This window comes from Seriola dumerili, unplaced genomic scaffold, assembly GCF_002260705.1.
Source record: "Seriola dumerili isolate Sdu_G_001 unplaced genomic scaffold, Sdu_1.0 BDQW01000025.1, whole genome shotgun sequence".
Taxonomy (NCBI): domain Eukaryota; kingdom Metazoa; phylum Chordata; class Actinopteri; order Carangiformes; family Carangidae; genus Seriola; species Seriola dumerili.
The window spans coordinates 7,120,298-7,138,880 of record NW_019174280.1 but is presented as its reverse complement, the minus strand read 5'-3'; the positions used below and the strand labels follow the sequence as shown (position 1 = coordinate 7,138,880).

The 18,583-nt window shown below is 42.6% G+C and overlaps 1 protein-coding gene across 1 annotated transcript; it reads left to right on the top strand.

Moving 5' to 3' along the window:
* The first annotated feature begins 6,834 nt into the window (after positions 1-6,834).
* On the top strand, positions 6,835-16,688 carry LOC111236523 (hormonally up-regulated neu tumor-associated kinase-like). The gene is made up of 8 exons (XM_022765286.1): positions 6,835-7,086; positions 9,433-9,555; positions 9,698-9,867; positions 12,713-12,768; positions 12,929-13,067; positions 13,233-13,360; positions 15,552-15,687; positions 16,418-16,688. Exons 1-8 carry the CDS (start codon positions 6,835-6,837, stop codon positions 16,686-16,688), a joined length of 1,275 nt encoding a protein of 424 aa, XP_022621007.1.
* The last annotated feature ends 1,895 nt before the right edge of the window (positions 16,689-18,583 follow it).

The window sequence follows — 18,583 nt, the reverse complement described above, 5'->3', positions numbered from 1 at the left end:
GTTTGCATTTGATATGTTGGAAAAGTGATGCTGCAGATAAGTTTATCTGACACTTCAACACTTAAAAAAATCTGCACACTCGCTTTGTGTAGATGTGAGTTAAGGATTCAAGGAGACCTTAAATCAAAGCATGCTACCAGTGTTATTTAATTTTTTTGCCCTTTCTTCATTTCAGTTTTTCTTGGCATATACACTTTTTGCAAAATACACTTCCCCTGCCTGTTCAGAGAGGTAACTCAACACCATTTCTGGTTAAATTCAGCACTCAAGCAACCTGATCTCATTGAAACGTTTCTGTGGGCAGTGAGAGTTTGGTCTGTAATCTGCTTTCACGGCATATGATGTGGAAGACGCACGACTTAAAGTCTGACAGAACGCAGCACGTTGTTTGTCTGTTTAGAAACCATGGAGAACCAAGTCTAATCAGCATCACTGAAGCAGAGACCACAGAACATGAAAGGTTTCAACCACAGCAACATGCAGGCGCTAACTGATGACACGCTAAGCATGCTACGCTGCACTGACAGATGATGACACGGTGAAGTGACGGCGGGTTTCACTGACAGATGATGACACGACAAGGAGGCCATGACCACGGATGAAGCCATCAGGGATGACAGCCAGTCCCCCCGCCCCCTTCTTCATAACAAAGCTAGACGAGTGATAATGCAAGAACAGACAGTGACATCATCACAATAAGGTCCAATCCAGGGAAGATAAACCAGCAACATCCTTTTTTATTATCAGTTAATTAAACACATACGAGCTGAGCACCAGCACTTCTTTCCCGCTGCTCTGACCTTTGTCAGTGTTCTTTGTCATTATCTGTTGTTTTCTCCACTTCGTAATTCTCCTACGAGCTAGTCCATCCCTGCATCCTCTCATGCTGTTACACAACATTGATCTGTGCTGTTTACTCCACCGCAGGAGTTACTTTGTGATGACGTGACTCACTCAAGCTGCATTGTTGACTTCAACTAATCATTTCCTACTTTTCCCCCCCAAATCCCTTTTTGACAACAGCTCTTACACAATGAGTGCTAACATGTTACACACGTGTTTCGCTCAGCTGTGGGCTATGTGTGCAGGTGGTGAGGGTGAGGTCTTGTAAAGCTTGACAGTTTGCAAAAACATTGTGTTCTTGTCTACTGTGTCTAGTGTAAATGCAAACTTCATGTTTTTCCTGTATAACTGCAGGAAAAAGTCCGCCACTTTTCTATTCATCTGCTGAGAAATTCTTTCCTCTAGCTGAGCTGTTGGATTGAAGAGTGGTGTCCTTGCATCAGTCTGTTATGTCCACTGGAGGGCAGACATGGACAGCAGCTCTGGAAAACCCCAACAGAGGTGGACACCAGTAAGAAACACTCCTTGCTACATCTGATAAGACTGCATAAGACTGCTTTTTTAACATGTAAAGTGGTTTTCAACATGAGGTTTCCAGACAATACCTGCAAGAACTGAAATAGAATAGTGAAGTTTGACGTTTTCCAACACATTTGCAGCTTCTTAGACGTAATCAAGAAATCAGAATAGGAATCAGAATTACATAATCATCATCATAATCATTTGAAAATTACACAAACAAATGCACAGACAAATTTCATACAACTCGTTTGAAATAATAATTGTGAAACTGTTGCAGAAAAATAATTTAAGACCAAATATTGTAATATTTGAATTATAAATACAACCATTTAATTGATATTTTCAATAAATGTCTACTGCATATTCCCCTCCTGTGAATATAGCAACAGTTTTCTAATTTGCCATATTGCACACATGTATGTCACTTCACTGCCTCGTTTGCAGGCAGGATGTCGTTAAGACAGAAGAGGCCGTCCTGTAACTTGATGTCAACAGGTTTATTCTTTGCAACAGTTTTGTGTCTTCACTCATACACACAGTACATCATAATGTCAGCAGGTCCAGCCCATAGCCATCATGACTCTTACATAAACGTGAGCAGGGTGCTCATTCAGACATGACATCGATGTGTTAAAGTGCTGTCAGATTAACATAAAGGTGTGTGTGTCTGAATGGGGCTAAAGTGATATTCAGTTAATCCCATTAAAGCAGGGGTCCCTGACTCCTTGGGCCATGGAGTTACACTGGGTCACTGAACATACACTAACAAACCCCAAGAAAACTATTAAAAAAAAAGGGTAACGATTAAATAACTTTACACATTTATTATACACTGTTTTTGCAGGACTTACCTTGAACCTGGTCGACTACTCGTCATTAGTCCTTGTCATGCCCCCAACTATATAATGTTGATTTTTAAATGAAATAGGTCATCAGTGCTATGGATGTAACCAGTCGTTTTATCACTTTTTTAATTCCGTAAATAACCACAATGGAACACAGATCAAATCCTGGAACGACACCGTCAATATAGAAACGGTTGGGAAACAGTGGGGAAGCCCTGTGTTAAAGGAGTCTGCTTGAAAATGTAGTGAGTTGGATACATATTTTGAAAATATGTATTACCATTTTTCTCATGACAAACCCCAGATGTATACATTAAAACATTTAAATGAGGGTGAAGAAAAAGCCAACTTTAGAGGGTCAGTGTTGCTCAAGAGTTACAACTCCCATTAAACTTTCTAACAGACTACAGAGTATGACTGGGAGGTACATCATGCTGTGGCACCAAAGATCTCATTTTAAGATTTAGCTTCATGCTCTTTTTTTTTTGGGGGGGGGGGATATAAAAGCAAGAGAGTGGATGGAGAAATAAAAGGAAAAGAGCAGGAGACAGAGAGAGTGAGAGATGGTGAGAGGGTGGGGGTCGACTGTGTCTGTTCTAGTGTGGTTTTGGGGAGTTATTTGGTGTTAAAATATGCCTTAATGGTTGCTGGGGATCCATTTATTACAGGCAGGAAGCAGAAGGGGGTTTCTCTTCTCATTTAATGTGACCGCCGAGAAGCTCGCCAAGTCCTACAGGCAAGCCAGCATTCCATTGCACCAACGCAACACACACACACACACACACACACTCACACTCACACTCACCTATGTATACGCACACAATCACCATTAGATAATTAAGGCATGTAAATGAAGCTTAAATATGATTATATGTGTAGATGTAAAGGACATGTCATCTCAGGAACACAGTGCTTTCAGAAAGAGCTTGCAAAATGTGTGTATGCATAAACACACACACACACACACACACACAAATAGACTGTGGTCTCTGGCAGGGAGATTGACCTTTTCTGAACCATGAAAGCACACACATTAACACACACATGCACACATACATACACAGAAGAGCCTCTGCAAAACATTTAAGTACGGCAGTGCCGAGGTTATATAAAAAGCCTCCAGAGGTCTTATTAATTCACATTTGTTTTGCAGTTGTGAAGCTCGGTTTCTCTCCTTCTCACTCATCCTGTCTCTCTGTGTAGTTGTTAGTTTTTCTCTCGCTTCCTGTGACTGGAGTGCGACACAGTCACACTTTCCTCCTCTCTTTCCTTACTTCTTTCTTCCTCTGCGTCTGTCCAGTGCAGAGCCAGATACAGCTTGACACCCTTCCCCGGCATTAGGGAGGGTGTGTTAACACCTCCTCCCACACACACGCCAGGGCCTTAAGACCCGTTTATGAAGTGTAGGCCTCCTGGCGTATGAACACACATACACACATGAAGAAGAAGAGAGAGATTAAGACGTGAGATTTAACTTGTGTAGGAAAATTAATGATTTTTTTAAAGGGTTTTTGGTTGGTGTTTTCACAGCACTTTGGATTCTACTGATGTGAAACCACTAATTGTAGACTGGTTCTCTGTTTTGCGGCTCATTTCAGAATATTCTGGAAAAACTGTTGACACCAGTGTATAGAAAGGGTGTTTTCTGTATTTTTATGTGTCTTTTTTAATTATGGCTAAGACAGTTTGGACTTGAGTTGGTCAATGTTGCTGATCACGTCTCATAAAGAGTTGGCATGGTCATCCAAAGGGAGAAAAAACGGTTGACTAAGTGTTTTGATTGCGATTACACAAAGTTTAACGGCGCTTGAATGTGTCAGAGAGGGAAGCGGACTGTCATGGCTGCTGCAGCTGTGCGTTTTCTCTGAATGCTAAATCAAATTATACAGTATCAACATGTTTAAAACAAAATAAGGTAACTGGAGAAGCTTCACTTGGCTACTACAGCCGCTCAGTTAAAGGTTGTGTAAGGTTTGTGCGTGTGTTTGAGAGTGTGTGAGGGTATTTGGTTACATGGCGGATATAAGGCTCTATCCCTCCTTTCATCAGCTGAGTGAGGAAGAATCGAGCAGCAACACACTGCAATCTGACCCTGACGTGCACACACACACTTTGATACACACAGTAGCAGAAAAGCAGACATACTTTCAGTGCCGGCCATCGCTCATCAGTGCAAAACCTCACTGCTGCTTTCCACTGATCACCACTGTCATAACACATGCCTCTGCGGCTCTGATACCTCTTGCCAGCATTATATCAGTAAGTCAATATAACTCTAACTCCAGTTTGGTTTTTACTTGAAATGATGAGTGTTATCATGTAAACTCATCATTCGAGTAAAAATGTTAAAACCATAATTGGCTTTCATGGTCTGAAGCCAGAAGAAATCCGCCCCGCTGAAGGCTTGTTAGGGAAGATACTGAATCCCCACCAGCTGCAGGGGTGCTGATCTGTCGTTGACTCTGACCTCTGACCTGTCTGGACCTAACAAAAGATAATTAACTTTCAGGGGTCAACAATGAAGGTCGTAGTTGTAATGGTAATCACATTAGAGAACTTTTAGCTTTAAAAACAATTCAGAACTAATTCTGTAATCATTTGTAAATATTGATAAAAGGCAGAAAGTATTTTCACTAGATTCTTGATAAGCAGAAAAGCCATGGACGTGATTTAAAGGAATATTTCAACATTTTGTGGAATACACTTATTCACTTTTTGTTGAGCATTAGATGAGATCAATACCACTCTCATGTTTGTATAGTAAATATTAAGTTACAGCGATTGGACGGTTATCTTAAGGTTATCATAAAGACTGGCAACAAGGCAATTGGCTAGACTAGCACTGTCCAAATATAACAATATACATACTACTAGCACATGTTAACCTCAATTTGTTCAATTTGTACAAAACAGCTTGTCAATTTCAGACACAGGTTGTTCGTTTTTTTTTTTTTTTTTTTTTTTTTTTTTACAAATTAAACAAACAAGATATAACTTTAATTAATGAGCTTTGTTCGGTGGATTTTGCCTCGGGACAGAGTCAGGCTAGCAGTTTCACCATTTCCAGTTTTTATGCTAAACTAAGCTGTCAGACTAAACTCAACAGACATGAGAGTGATATCAGTCTTCTCAAGCAAAAGCAAGCAATTTTACCCTGAGATGTCAAACTCCTCCCTTAACATACAGTGGCTTCAGAGAGTATTCAGACCGCTTAACTTTTTTGCAGTCTTTACTGTGTTGTAGTTTAAATGGATAAAATTGTCATAATAACAAAATGAAAACATGTTTTTAGAAATTCGGGTTTTGGCTGGGTCACGCATTCTCCGGTCTTTTTAAATACTGTTTGGTAAACTCAACTCAACTCAACCCTTATACCCAAAGTCCATCCAGCCGCTCCGTCATAAAGGCCTGACTGATGGACTGCTGCTGAAATGGTCGTCCTCCCAACAGGTTCTGCCATCTCTGCAGAGGACTAGAGTGACAGTTGATAACACACAGTTAATAACCAATACAATTATTAAGGCGACTGTGCCCCTGAGAACACTCAACGCTTGGACTGATGTAGATTTCATGGCTTTGTTTTTGTTGTAACTTGTACTGTGAATTGTGGGATCTTACTGTATATACTCAGGTGTGTGCCTTTCTAAACTATGTCCAATCAATTCAATTAGCCAATCAGGTTCTAGACACATCTCAAAGATCTGAATACTTTGTAAATGAGAGATTTCAGCTTTAAGATTTTTAATAAAACTAAAATTGCATAATCTTCTAAAAAATCATTATGGGTAACTGAGTGTAGATTGATGGGCAACAAAGGCAATTTTATCCATCTAAAATTCAATCTACAACACAATAAAGTTTGCAAAAAATTACAGGGATCTTTCCGGAGAATAGATAACTTTTTCCTGGTGAATGAAGCTGTGTAGGTTTTCAAAGTCAAAGTCTCATTCTCATCCACTTACCTGTCCTCATCTGCGTGTCATAACTCCGATCTGTCCTCATCGAGATTAAATTAGCCTACCTGATGGTGTCATGGAGAAACTGAAAGAGACAGAAATATAAAATAGAAATTCAAATGGCAGCCAAGGAAACGAAGAAAGAGAGTTTGGATGGTTACTGAGTAACTGTGGGTATCAGTGTGTACTTTAGTGTGTGCAGAGGGGGGAGGGTGGGGGGGTAATTACGGTGTAGAATGTCCTCCTCATCACTGGAGCTGACCTAAGAACACAACGGTTAATCATCCACTACCCAGCAGAGAGAGACAGAGGGAGAGAAGGAGGGAGGAAGCACAGTTAGATTGAAAAAGAGACACTTAACGCACCTGTACTCGCTACCAGGTAAAATAAACAAAGAAGAAAAGAGGAATCACCTGTCAGACAGTCTGGAATGAAGGAATTACTTATCTGAGAGTGAGAGGAAATCTGTGGGCGAGGACACTTCTTCCTCCTGAAGAAAGATTTGGATCCTGTCTGTAATTTTATACCTTCAAGTCAACCGAACCATCGTGTTTGTGTTCATGTGCATCTGGGTGCGTTAGTATGTGTGCTTCACAAGGTCAGACCTGGTTTTGGATTTGATTGTGAGCGTAAAGAGGCAGCCACATGGGGCCCGGAGCCTGTCCGGGATGCCAGCCGCTGCAGTGAAGCCCAGTCCAGAGGACATGGTGGCGGAGGGAGGGGGTGAAGGAGTGTCCCAGTGGGATGCCTCGACGCTGGACCGGGAGAGGCTGCCTCTCCCCTCTCTCAAGGTCCCCAGGGAGCTGCTGCGGAGCTTCCCACACTCCAAACGGGTGGGATCCTACCTGGTGGGGAAGATGATCAATAAGGGCTCATTTGCCAAAGTGATGGAGGGGCTGCACATCGGCACGGGGGAAAAGGTCAGTGCTTTCTCCCTGATGTGAGAATTAGAGAGAGGAGACGTGATGTGACCTGCCTCAGACTGGAGAGACGGCATACTGGCAGAGGGAAAGATCACACACCAGATTATGATTACATGGTTACAACTTGTGCCCTGTACACTTGCAACTGGGAGTTATACTCACTTGAGTTTGAATAAGGCAGCGGCCTGTTATTATTCTTGTTATGTGTACAACATCATAGTCAGAACTACCTGCATTTAATGGGTACCTCTCCATGACTCTTAAAGGAATTTTATTGTTTTGAAAAACGGCAAATTGATGCAGCATAAGTTTTATTTATGATTTATGTACAATATGAAAATAAACATTTCTACTACATGTTGAGAGGAAGTATACACGGTGTTCCCTTGAACATATCTTTTCCTTTTAATGTGATATTCTTTCAAATAGTCGTAACAAAACCCACATTAATATATGAAAGTGTGTAATATTTTGCCTATTTCTGATACTGTGGCTATAAACTGGGATTATAGATATGCATTATTGTGTAGTGGAAGCCGTGTGTGTGTGTGTGTGTGTGTGTGTGTGTGTGTGTGTGTGTGTGTGTGTGTGTGTGTGTGTGTATGTATATATATGTATGTATGTGTGTAAGTAAGTAAATGTATGTGTAACTTTCTGTCATCGCCCCGGCTCATATGTACCTGACCTGGTTGCCATAGCAGTGACCAAACTCACCTCCAAGGGTGTTTGCACCTCTTAACCCCTGTTACCCTCTGCAGGTACGAGACCTGTGGAGGTGAAGTCCACAAATGTGCACACACACACACTGTTTTATACTATAGGACCTTCTTATTTTTTAATTTTAATTGAAATGACAGTGACATCACACCATATATTAATGACAAACTTTTTTTTTTTTTTATGGAAAATATTAATGGAATATAAAATGTAAATAAACTGAGCCTTCTAGATTCTACCAACACTTTACACTTTACCATCATTCACACCCGAATGTTTACCTTATACGTTAACTGTAGTTCTCAGTTATAAGCTGAATCATTTTAGATAAATGTCACTTTTAGGAATTTCATTTCCTGTGCAGGCCAAGTCATTTTTTTCATCACGATCATTCATTTCAGGGGGAAATGGTTGTAAGAACATAAATAGCTTGTATCAACTTTTTTGTAACCAAGGGAAGGTTTGTTTTTTTTGTTGTTTGAATTCATTCAGTCTTCTTTTCTACCACACATGATGAGTGATACAAGTTAAACTTAGATCTAGAGGTGGGTGTCATGAGGTCTCATAACTGAAGGTCATTGGATGAGTCAAAGTCAAAACTCAGTGTATGGCTCTGCTGCATCGTAAACTGTTGGCACTCTGCCTAGTGTCAGCTAGTTTCAGTCTGTTTGCTTCTCTTCTTCTCTCTGTGCTCACATGTACAGTACTTTGATACAGCCAAATTCCCAATTAAGCTGTCCTCATTTACATGTTTTTCTGTTACTGTTGTCAGACAATGGAACAAGTTTGAATTAGAACTGAAACGCAGCTCATTCAGACTACATGTCAACCCGCAGTCCCTTCCAAGCCATTTCTTAGCTGCTGCTAAAATCCTGATTTTATAACCACGACGTCATGTGACAAAATCACCAAACACATAAGTTAAAGACAAAGACTGTTCTGTGATTTTCAGCTAAATGATCACTCTGAGAGAAAGTTAGAAGCTCAGTCACATAAGCTGCCGTGCGGTCAGCATAGAGAGGTGTGCCTGTGGAGGGAAAGCCTGACCTCACACTCACGGGGCTGTACTGTACTGTACTGACTCTTTTAGGGAAGGTAGCTGAGGTCTGTCTAAAAAAAGTCACTAAAGGCGTCTAAAAAGCAACAAAGGTGCTAAATTAGCAACACTGCTCGTTCGTTCCAAATCATCTGGTAAGAACAGTGAGCAATAGGGAAACACTCAGCCGGCCGACCAATAGTCTGTTTATAGGACTGGCCCCGCTGTTGCGATCCAGCCAAACATAGGTGGAGAAAGTGATTAAGGAATACTTCCTTAACAATTAAATTGGAAGTACCCTTGGGCAAGGCTCTGAAGCCACAACTACTTACACATCTATCATTTGTAGAGAACTGTGGGTACACATCCATCCATATAGCTCATGACTGCCAAAAGACTTTTACATTTTAACGGAAGAGCAAAGGGTGCTGATTCAACTTAAACCACCAATCTAAAAACCACCTTAAAGCTATTGTATATTTATGTGCATATTTGTTTTTGTGTGTGTGTGTGTGTGTGTGTGTGTGTGTGTGTGTGTGTGTGTGTGTGTGTGTGTGTGTGTGTGTGTGTGTGTGTGTGTGTGTGTTTAGGTGGCTATTAAGGTGATTGACAAGAAAAAAGCGCGTCAGGACTCGTACGTACTGAAGAACATGAAGAGAGAGCCTCGTATTCATCAGATGGTCCGACATCCTCACATCGTGGTCCTGTTGGAGGTATGAAACAAAAACATCATCAATGTAACAACATTACATTTGTTCGTATTTGAATCCAACAGTATGTTAATTGTAGATTGTAGAAATGAGGTTAGAATAAGCGTGTCCAATTAGTATGCGCATGAACACCTGTTTGTGTCAGACTCTGGAGACAGAGAACAGCTACTACATGGCCATGGAGCTCTGTGCTGGGGGAGACCTGATGGACAGGATCTGTGAGAGGAAGAGGCTGGAGGAGAGGGAGGTGCGGCGCTACACCCGACAGATCCTGTCTGCAGTGGAGCACCTGCACAAACACGGCATCGTACACAGGTGAGACTGCACACACACACACACACACACACACACACACAGGACGAGCATGGACACAATGTGCAGTACTTCTACATGTATTAGAGACATCTGCCTCATACTGAGTTAATGAAAACACCTTTACAGAGTCTTACACGTCTTCTAACTGCTGCTTTCATTGATCTAGCCTAGTTAGTGATGGGTATAGATTCATTTCCCCTTATTTCTTCATTTTCCACAACTTTTCTGCTCATCTGCGGAGATAGGTAAGGAATGAAAAGTACCTCCAAAATCAAGACATTATACCCATTTTCAGCCCTGTTTCATGTCAGAACCAAGGAAAATAACAAATCTTCAAAAAGCCCCAGATCAAATATATTAATTTCTAAAACAATTGCCATTCACAAGCTGTGTTTGTTTTTCCTAGTTCAATTCATTGTAAACGGACCTTTGGTATTTTGGACTTTTGGTTGGACTCTTCATTACTAATTATTATAATGATTATTTGATCAATTGAAAAAAAAACAATCAATAGTTTAACTGATGCTAAAAATAATAAAGTGGAAGCAAAAATCTACATTATATTAAGATTTATCTCCCCCACTAAGAACTGATATGGTGATTTGCAGGTGTAAAGGTATCTGGACATTAAGTTAAACCTGCACTAAAACTGGTTGTAAAGTGAAAAATATGATTTGTTTATTGTTACTTCAGTTGGATGCTTGAGCGTCACTGTGCAGAATGATGTATGTTCAGAGTTTGACATTAAAAATCAGTTTTTTAAACGAGGTGGAAAGTTGAAACCTTCAGGACACATACTGAAGTGGGATTTTTCAGTTAAGTCCCGGAGGAGACATCTGAGTCGTAAACATTCAAACTGAAAAATATTTGCATATTTCTCTGGATACTTTTGTGTATTTTTTAATGAGGGAGAAGGAGGAGATGTGCTCTTAAGAATTTGTAACCTGTTAAAACCCCAAATTGACATAAAAGCTGTGTCTCAATACAGGGGCCACATCCTTTGGAGGCGGTGTGTAGGCTGCGAAGGGCAAACCGAAATGAGACGGTCAGGTCTACGGTGGATTTCCATATTCATCCTCAGCCGCTGTTATATATTTGCGGAGTCCACGATATTCTCTCTTTGAAAAGTGATTAATCACTGTCACACAGTGAATCTTGGGATAGCATGGGCTGCTATCCCCGTTGGATCCTTCATTGCCCAGGAAATGAAGGACACATTTCTTGGCTGCATTTGAGAGAGCCTTCAAAATGGAAGTGGATGTTGCACCACTGTGACGCAATCAGTCTTTAAATGCAGCCCTCGAATGATGCAGCCCCTGAGTTGAGACACATTCATAGGCGCTGACATCCTGTTAAAACTATGGTAACCTCACTTACCATTTAGTACAGTTTTAACCTTGATGTTCGGACATCTTCTGGCATGCATATTACAAAGAACTGCATACTGGAGCGTGTGATAAAGAGCTTGTCATGCTTTTATCTGTTTGGCCCTGGTAGAGATTTTGTGAAAACAACTGAGGCCTTCAAAGCCCACAAGCAGTAGCTATTTGTTGCATGGTGGATGTTATGGTTAGACTTGTAGATTCATGCATATAAACACACTTGTTAGCACACAGCACACAGAGTAGTTTGCAGGGCATTAACAGTTTTCAGAGGAGGAAACACTGCAAGAAAGGCACAGTGCAGTGTGGGAGTCGAGAGTGTTATTTTAGTGGCATTTTAGTATGTGTAGGCGTTAGAGACCCAATGCTCATACACACACACACACCACACACAACATGCACAGCTCTGGGCTTTGGTTTAAGACCTTGGCTCCTCTGAAGGTGGGAATGTGATTACCAGGCAATGACCTCATCATCCTGCGCCGGCGCCATGATTCACACATCATCACAACATCATGGACTTCCTCTCTAATGAAGTCCCTCAACGATGTAGCGCTCAACCCTTCAATAACACCTCTCTCAGTGTCACACACACACACACCCACGTCCTCACACACATACATACACTCACTGGCGCTCACACACACTCTCTCCACCACAGTCCCACACAGAGATGATTAAACTGGAAATAAATGGAAAATTTGCACTTAAACGCACCTCCTGCCACCCACATTCAGTAGGTTTACCGCATACATTTTCTCCTTTATGACAATGTCTGCTCTCGCTCCGTCTCGCTCCGTCTGTCTTTGAACTTTCCTCGGGTTGTGTGAGCGGTGTCCTTTGGATTTTTGGGACCTGGAGTGTCTGTTGGTTAGATGAAGGCAGATGAAAGGAACATGGCTGATTCCCAGGCTGTAGTTTATAGGGGATCTCTCTCCCCTAACCGCAGATTTTCATTTAGCTTGGTAGTTTTAGAGCAGGCCGTGTGGCTGGTGGTGAGGCAGGGGTACTTTCAGGGAAGTGAGGCAACTTTTCCAGGTGATATTATTCTGGTAGAGGATCACAAGTCAAGAGGAGCAGTTTGAGTTGACTTGAAAATCTTGATGGTTGGAAGGTTTTAGCAGTCCAAAGCAAACTAATTCCCAAAATGACTACTACTAAATGTACCCCCAAATATTTTTCAGCAGTATTTTTAATGCTTGAGCTCTACCCAAACCCAAATTTAACTTGGGTTTTCCTTTGCTTTTGTGGGTATAGTTTGGTCCCATCTCATCTGGTTGTCCATAAATACACAGGAAAGCTTAGTAAGGCCAAACACGCATTGCAGGAGTGTCTGTCAAGTAAATTATTCCAAAACACTCATGTGTAGGGAAAAAGCAATTTAAGAAATTCCTGTAGGATTAAGGACAAAGCTCATGGTGAACCACACTTTGTTTTTTTGTCTCTCTTCTTTTCCCCTGTAGAGATTTGAAGATTGAAAACTTCCTGCTGGACGAACATAACAACATAAAGATCGTAGGTATGTTGACATTTCTGCTTTGTCCAGTGACATTTGCCTGCCGGTGTATTGATGCAAAAATGTTGGACACATCAGGATAGTGCAGAACCGTAGCCATCGAGTGCATCTGTAAATGTGCAGCAACAAGAACCCATTGGAAAAATGATGATGTTTCACACAGACTTTGGCCTGAGTAACACTCTGAAGACAGAGTCGTTGTCCCTGGAGCTTCTCAACACCCAGTGTGGAAGTCCTGCCTACGCCGCCCCTGAGCTGCTCGCTCACAGGAAGTATGGACCCAAAGTGGACGTCTGGTCCGTGTAAGTGATAAAGTCTCATTGTGTCTGTTGAGGCCTGTTCGATCATAGCTTTGCCTGGATATTTTTTTCCTCTGTGGTGCTGTGTATGGATAATGTCAATGTGTTTGTACACATTTTCCCTCCGTGTGTGTGTGTGTGTGTGTGTGTCTGTGTGCGTGTGTGCAGAGGTGTGAGCATGTTCGCCATGCTGACAGGGACTCTGCCCTTTACTGTTGAACCATTCAACATCAAACAGCTGCACCAGAAGATGGTCAACGGAGAGATCAGCAGCATCCCCAGTGACGTCAGCAAAGGTAACACCCCTCCCCCCAACTGAAACAAAGACTGTGCCACCGTTATGTACTTTAAAATGTCCAATGAGTCACTCGCCTCCATAGAGCTGGAGTTGAGAGTGCTTGCTTTGAGTCTTGATGGGGTTTCACGGGTATTTGCTAGAGGTGACATGGCGAGAACAAACGTACTTTGAAATAATAAGAAAAGTAAAGACTGCTCTATGAGTTGAAGTGGCTAAAAATATATAAAGGCACACCTACAGGCTGTAGGCTAAAAAAAAATGGCTAAAAAATGCACCAAGACAGATCTCACACTTCGTATTAATCATTTCAAATATCACTTTTATGCTTGGCTATCCAGCTCCAGACAAAATGGCCAAGAATTAAAAAAAAAAAAAAAAAAAAAAAAAAAAAAAAGTAAACCATAGAAGATCAACATGATGATTTCCCAATTTCCATTTGGGAAAGTTTTCCTCAGTCTCAGGTCAGCACATTACAAATAGCTAATTGAAGATCCTAGGATTTCTACCGACCACAGATCTGTCACGAAACAAAGAACTGAGGGAAAAGTTTCCCCTTAATTCTTACTTGTTCTGCACCATGTCCACATTGGCTTTAGTGTCTCTGTTTATCTCTGCTTTATTTTGGTCTCGTTCTCACACATAGTCACTCCATTACAGTCTGTCATGGCGCCATGTCACCACAAACAAACACGGCTCCTGTTACTGTGGGGAAAACCAGCACGGCCCTGATGCTCTGAAACTGTGACAAGATCAGATTAGTGGCTGTATCACTGCCACAGATCGGCATCTGAGACATCCTCATTAACTTTTACACTTTATCCCGCTTTTGCAAGGGGTTGTTTTTTTCATCAACCCTTTAAACTCTCAACAAACACAATACACAACTTTAACTTACCCAGACCCCAACCACCACTGCCACATTTTTTACTGTGAGTGTCTACAAAAATATTTTTTTCCCCAGATGGTTATCAATTAAAATCCTCAAATAGTCTATTGGTTACAAACAAACTGAGTTGACCCTGCTGAGACAAGCTGCTTTGGCCTCACCACTGAAAGCAAGGCAGCTGATAGCAGCAAACTGAATGCAGCAGTCTTGGCGTGTATGTCTGAGAATGCGGCAGCCATCCTCTTTGAAGCTACCTTCTCCTCCAGACTGCGGTGCTTATCAGGAATCCCCATCTGGAGTCAAACTATCAACCACGCTTGGGTGTCGTAGGCTGACAGGCTAAATTGGTTCTCGTCAAGGGAAATCCTGCCCCTCTCCATGCTGTCGTCTCTGATACGGTTTCAGCGAAGTCACAATGAGTGACAGCAGTCTGGCAGCCTGGCAGCCTGGAGTGGTTGTGTAACATTGGTTCTTTTTAGTTTGGTCTATTTGGCCAGGCATGAGTAGTGAGAGATGTACAAAGTCATTAATTTGCTTGGTTGGAGGTCTGAACCTTGGCGTTGCCCAACTACATGCCAAAGTTCCTTTCACCTGCACAAGACACTGACCCAAAACTGCTTCCATGAGTCTTGCATGGCCATCTGTGTGACTGTAGCTGAATATGAAGCATTTTGAAGTACATTTACCACAACCCCTTCCAAGCAAATTTGAGTAACCAACAAGATGGTCGTTGACCAGCAGTTGCTTGCATTTAGAATACCAGCTATGACTGTGTGGTCTTGACTAATGTTCATGTCTGCAACCAAAGCTGAATGCTAGCATTTAACTTGTGGGTGGTGGTGAGGGTGGAGTGCAGTCTCCACCAACTTTCAAGAAAAATATCTGGCTCCCTAGCTGCCAAACGCTCCACTATGTTCACCAGCTAATCACTAACTTTGTCCATCCACTAATTGGTGCTGGGCACATTAGCCTACAGTGGGCTTTTTGAGCTTTTCTCTCCGAAAACAGCTGCCTGCTGTTAACAAACCAGTGAGAAATGACACTTAGCCAAAACAGTGAAGTTACAGGAAGGGAAACCAAAACAATGAGCTGAAAGACCCAAAAACACAGAGCTGAACTGCAGAGTCAGGTAATTCTGTGTGGGTTTATCCCTATGAGCAACACCTTTCACATCATACACTGCAATACATTATTGTTTATAGCTGCTTATTCATTTATTTATCTATTATGCTGCTTCAAATGTTACATCCCTCCATCCTACGCTGCCCTGTATGTACTCAGTCCATCTGTGCTCCTGTTGCAGGTGCGGTGTCGTTTGTGTTGTCTCTCCTGGAGCCAGACCCAGCCAAGAGACCCAGTGTCAGAGCCGCGATGGAGGAAAGATGGATCAACGAGGGATATGCCAAGAAACCACTACACACGCTCTCTCATAAAAACAGGTCGAGATCTACTGTGTGACTGCACTTTAACATGGCGTCTACACACACACCCAAAGGCGGCTAAAATATTTTTTCCTTGTATGCACATGTAATAAACTGACACACTTTTGATAATATGTTTTGCGGAATTCACCAATTTTATATACTGTAAAAAGTTCTATCATATTTTTTCTAAATATATCTTAAAATAAGAAAAATAGGTGATGTGTGAAAAATATCACATACTGCAAAAATATGTAAATACCTTCAGTATATTCACTTGTGATTTTTTAATAAATGACACTACTATATTTGTAACATAAGTGTGTATTATACCATGAGATACAAAGAGCCCTCTGGGAAAGTTCTGCAGCAAACATTACAATGTGGGCAAAAGCACCAAGAGGGAAATCACAGCAAGTTTTCTGACTAAATTAAAATTTTTGTGGTCAGTAGAGTAACAGCTTTGTGTATTATAGCGTGACTAAAAGGCTTTTATCACTTTATGCAGTGTGGAAATGTAATCATGTACGGCTCCTCCTGGCAATAACGTGTTTTCTGAAATCCACATGAATAAAGCAAGAACCGTTCCAGCCCTGGACAGCTCACAACCAAAACCCTGAGTAGAAACCAGTTTCTACTCATTCCTTACCGACAGATCCTGAACGAGCCATTAGATTTCTCTCTGCTTCACTTTTCACGCTTTATCTTTGTTATGGTTTTTCCCTACCTCTCTGTTGTGATTTCCCAGACTGTGTCCGGAGGATCTGAACTCGTCTGTGTTGGCCTATATGACAGAGACACTGGGCTACGCCCTCTCTGAAATCATTCACACGCTCACCACCAACCGACCCTCCGCCATCATGGCCTCCTATCACCTGCTGCTCAACAAACTCAACAGGAGCCAGAAAGGAGCCAAGGCCAGCAAGGTTCGCACCTCATTTTCACACACACGCAGGCCTGCACATGCTGAAATAAACGCAGCTTTTCTGATGCCTGTAATACACAAGTGGGTCAGTTGATGGCATGTCAAAAATGATGAAAAGCATGTATGGTTTGCCTGAAGTTTGAATGATTGAGTTGCAGAAGCTGGAAACCAATGACTGGAGTCTTCCCAGTAAGAATACATGGAGAGAGAGGAATAACACTGAATCCAAGACTCAGCAACAGGTAATGCAGACATTGTCTATAATATAATAAACATTAATACGATAATCACTCAGAGATGTTAAAGTAATATTCCTCTAATACATTATAAAGCTGACATCAATCTATATTTTTTACTGTCATCATAGTGCATGTTAGTCTGTCTACTTCAAAATAGCTAAAAAATGTGCAGAAACAGCTGGGTGCTGTATTTGTTTATTAGCATGCTAGCGATGTGTCTGGGCGGTTGCTCAGTCTTTCACTTTGGTCCACACTGAAGTACCTCAGCACCCGTTGGATAGATTGGCATGATGTGCAGACATCATTATGGTGTCCATGGGATGAATCCTACGGACTTTGGTGATCTCCTGACTTTTCATTTAGTGCCACCATCAGATGAAACTTTCAAGTTGTCCAATCTAATCATTGCTTGATCTTTAGAATGAACCGACCAATGAGAAAAGCTCTAAGCAGTCCAGCAGGCCTCTGAGGGCCCAGCAGACAACTGAATGTCAGAGCAACAGGAGGAGGACCGAGGAGCTTCACAGAAAGGACAACAGAGAGGACGATGAGAACCGTCCCCCTTCCCCCTCCCTTCCCCAACTTCCTCACTCTGCCTCCCCCTCAATACCTCCTCGCCTTCCCTCCCCCTCCCCTGCCCCTCTGTCTGCAGAGGATGGGGCAACTGATGAAGAGATCGCCATCACCTTGGACACCAGAGAGACGCTGTTTCCTGAGGGTAAGAATTTACTGCACAGAAACAAAGCTGCACACATCCACAGCACAGTGTGTGACATACAGTATCTGTGTACCTTTATGTTCCAGTGTCTGTGTTTAGAGACAGGGAACTCGTCCATCTTTCTCCTCCTAAGAGCTCTGCATCTCAACTCTGTGACTCCGCCCCTTGCCAAGTCCCCGTTGAGCCAATCAGAGACAGCAGCACAGTGAGACCGATCCGACACACGCACCTGCTCAGGACAACTCAGTCGGATGGGGCAGCAGACCCCGGGTCAGACTGTTTCCATGACAGCCGCCACCAGGATGACCACTCTCATCACCTGAGCATCAACGAGCGTCTGGAAAAGCTGCAGACGTTTTACTCCTCAGAGAAGAACGGCATCTCTCCCAGGATGCTCCTGGAGGCCGACACACACACCACACACTCCTCAGACAGAGTCCACCTGGGTTCCATGGAAACAACCCAGACATCACCCTCTGCCCCCCTGCCACGCTTGCGCAATGTGGGGCTAAAAGACGGACGAGGCAGGAAGATGACGTGGGTGGGGTTGACTCGACCTGGGCCCCCAGGACTCCTGGTCAACGGGTCTAAACCTCCCGCCTTCCCCTCACAGAGACAACATACCTTGGTCATCAAGAGCCTCAGGCAGGAGAGAGGGAAGAGGAGAGATCTGTCGGCAGCAGGAGGAGGGGAGAGAGGGATGGCAGGGGGAGGGATGAGTGGAGCAAAGAGGAACTCAGTTCAGTTACGGTCATCTCTCCAGCGTCGCGTGGCAGACCTGAATCTGCCGCTGCTACCTGCAGCCCTGCAGGGGAAAACTGACAAGAAGAGCCAGCTGCACAGCATGGACTACTGACACAGGCATAGGAGGACATGATAGAGCCGCAGTGATATGACGAGGGGAGGAGGATGAAGAAGGAGAGGAGTTAGGAATGAGGTTAGCGACACAGATGACAACTGACTCAGAAACAGAAGTAGGAACAACATAAAGGTGGCAGGCAGAAAAGGCTTCTAAATGGTCACTTTCTCTTA

Bases quoted from the DNA above. Each gene is read 5' to 3' on its own strand.
- LOC111236523 (XM_022765286.1), top strand. From the start codon at position 6,835: ATGCCAGCCGCTGCAGTGAAGCCCAGTCCAGAGGACATGGTGGCGGAG. The intron at 12,769-12,928 runs GTATGTTGACAT...TGTTTCACACAG, and splicing joins TAACAACATAAAGATCGTAG to ACTTTGGCCTGAGTAACACT. The intron at 15,688-16,417 runs GTCGAGATCTAC...GTGATTTCCCAG, and splicing joins ACGCTCTCTCATAAAAACAG to ACTGTGTCCGGAGGATCTGA.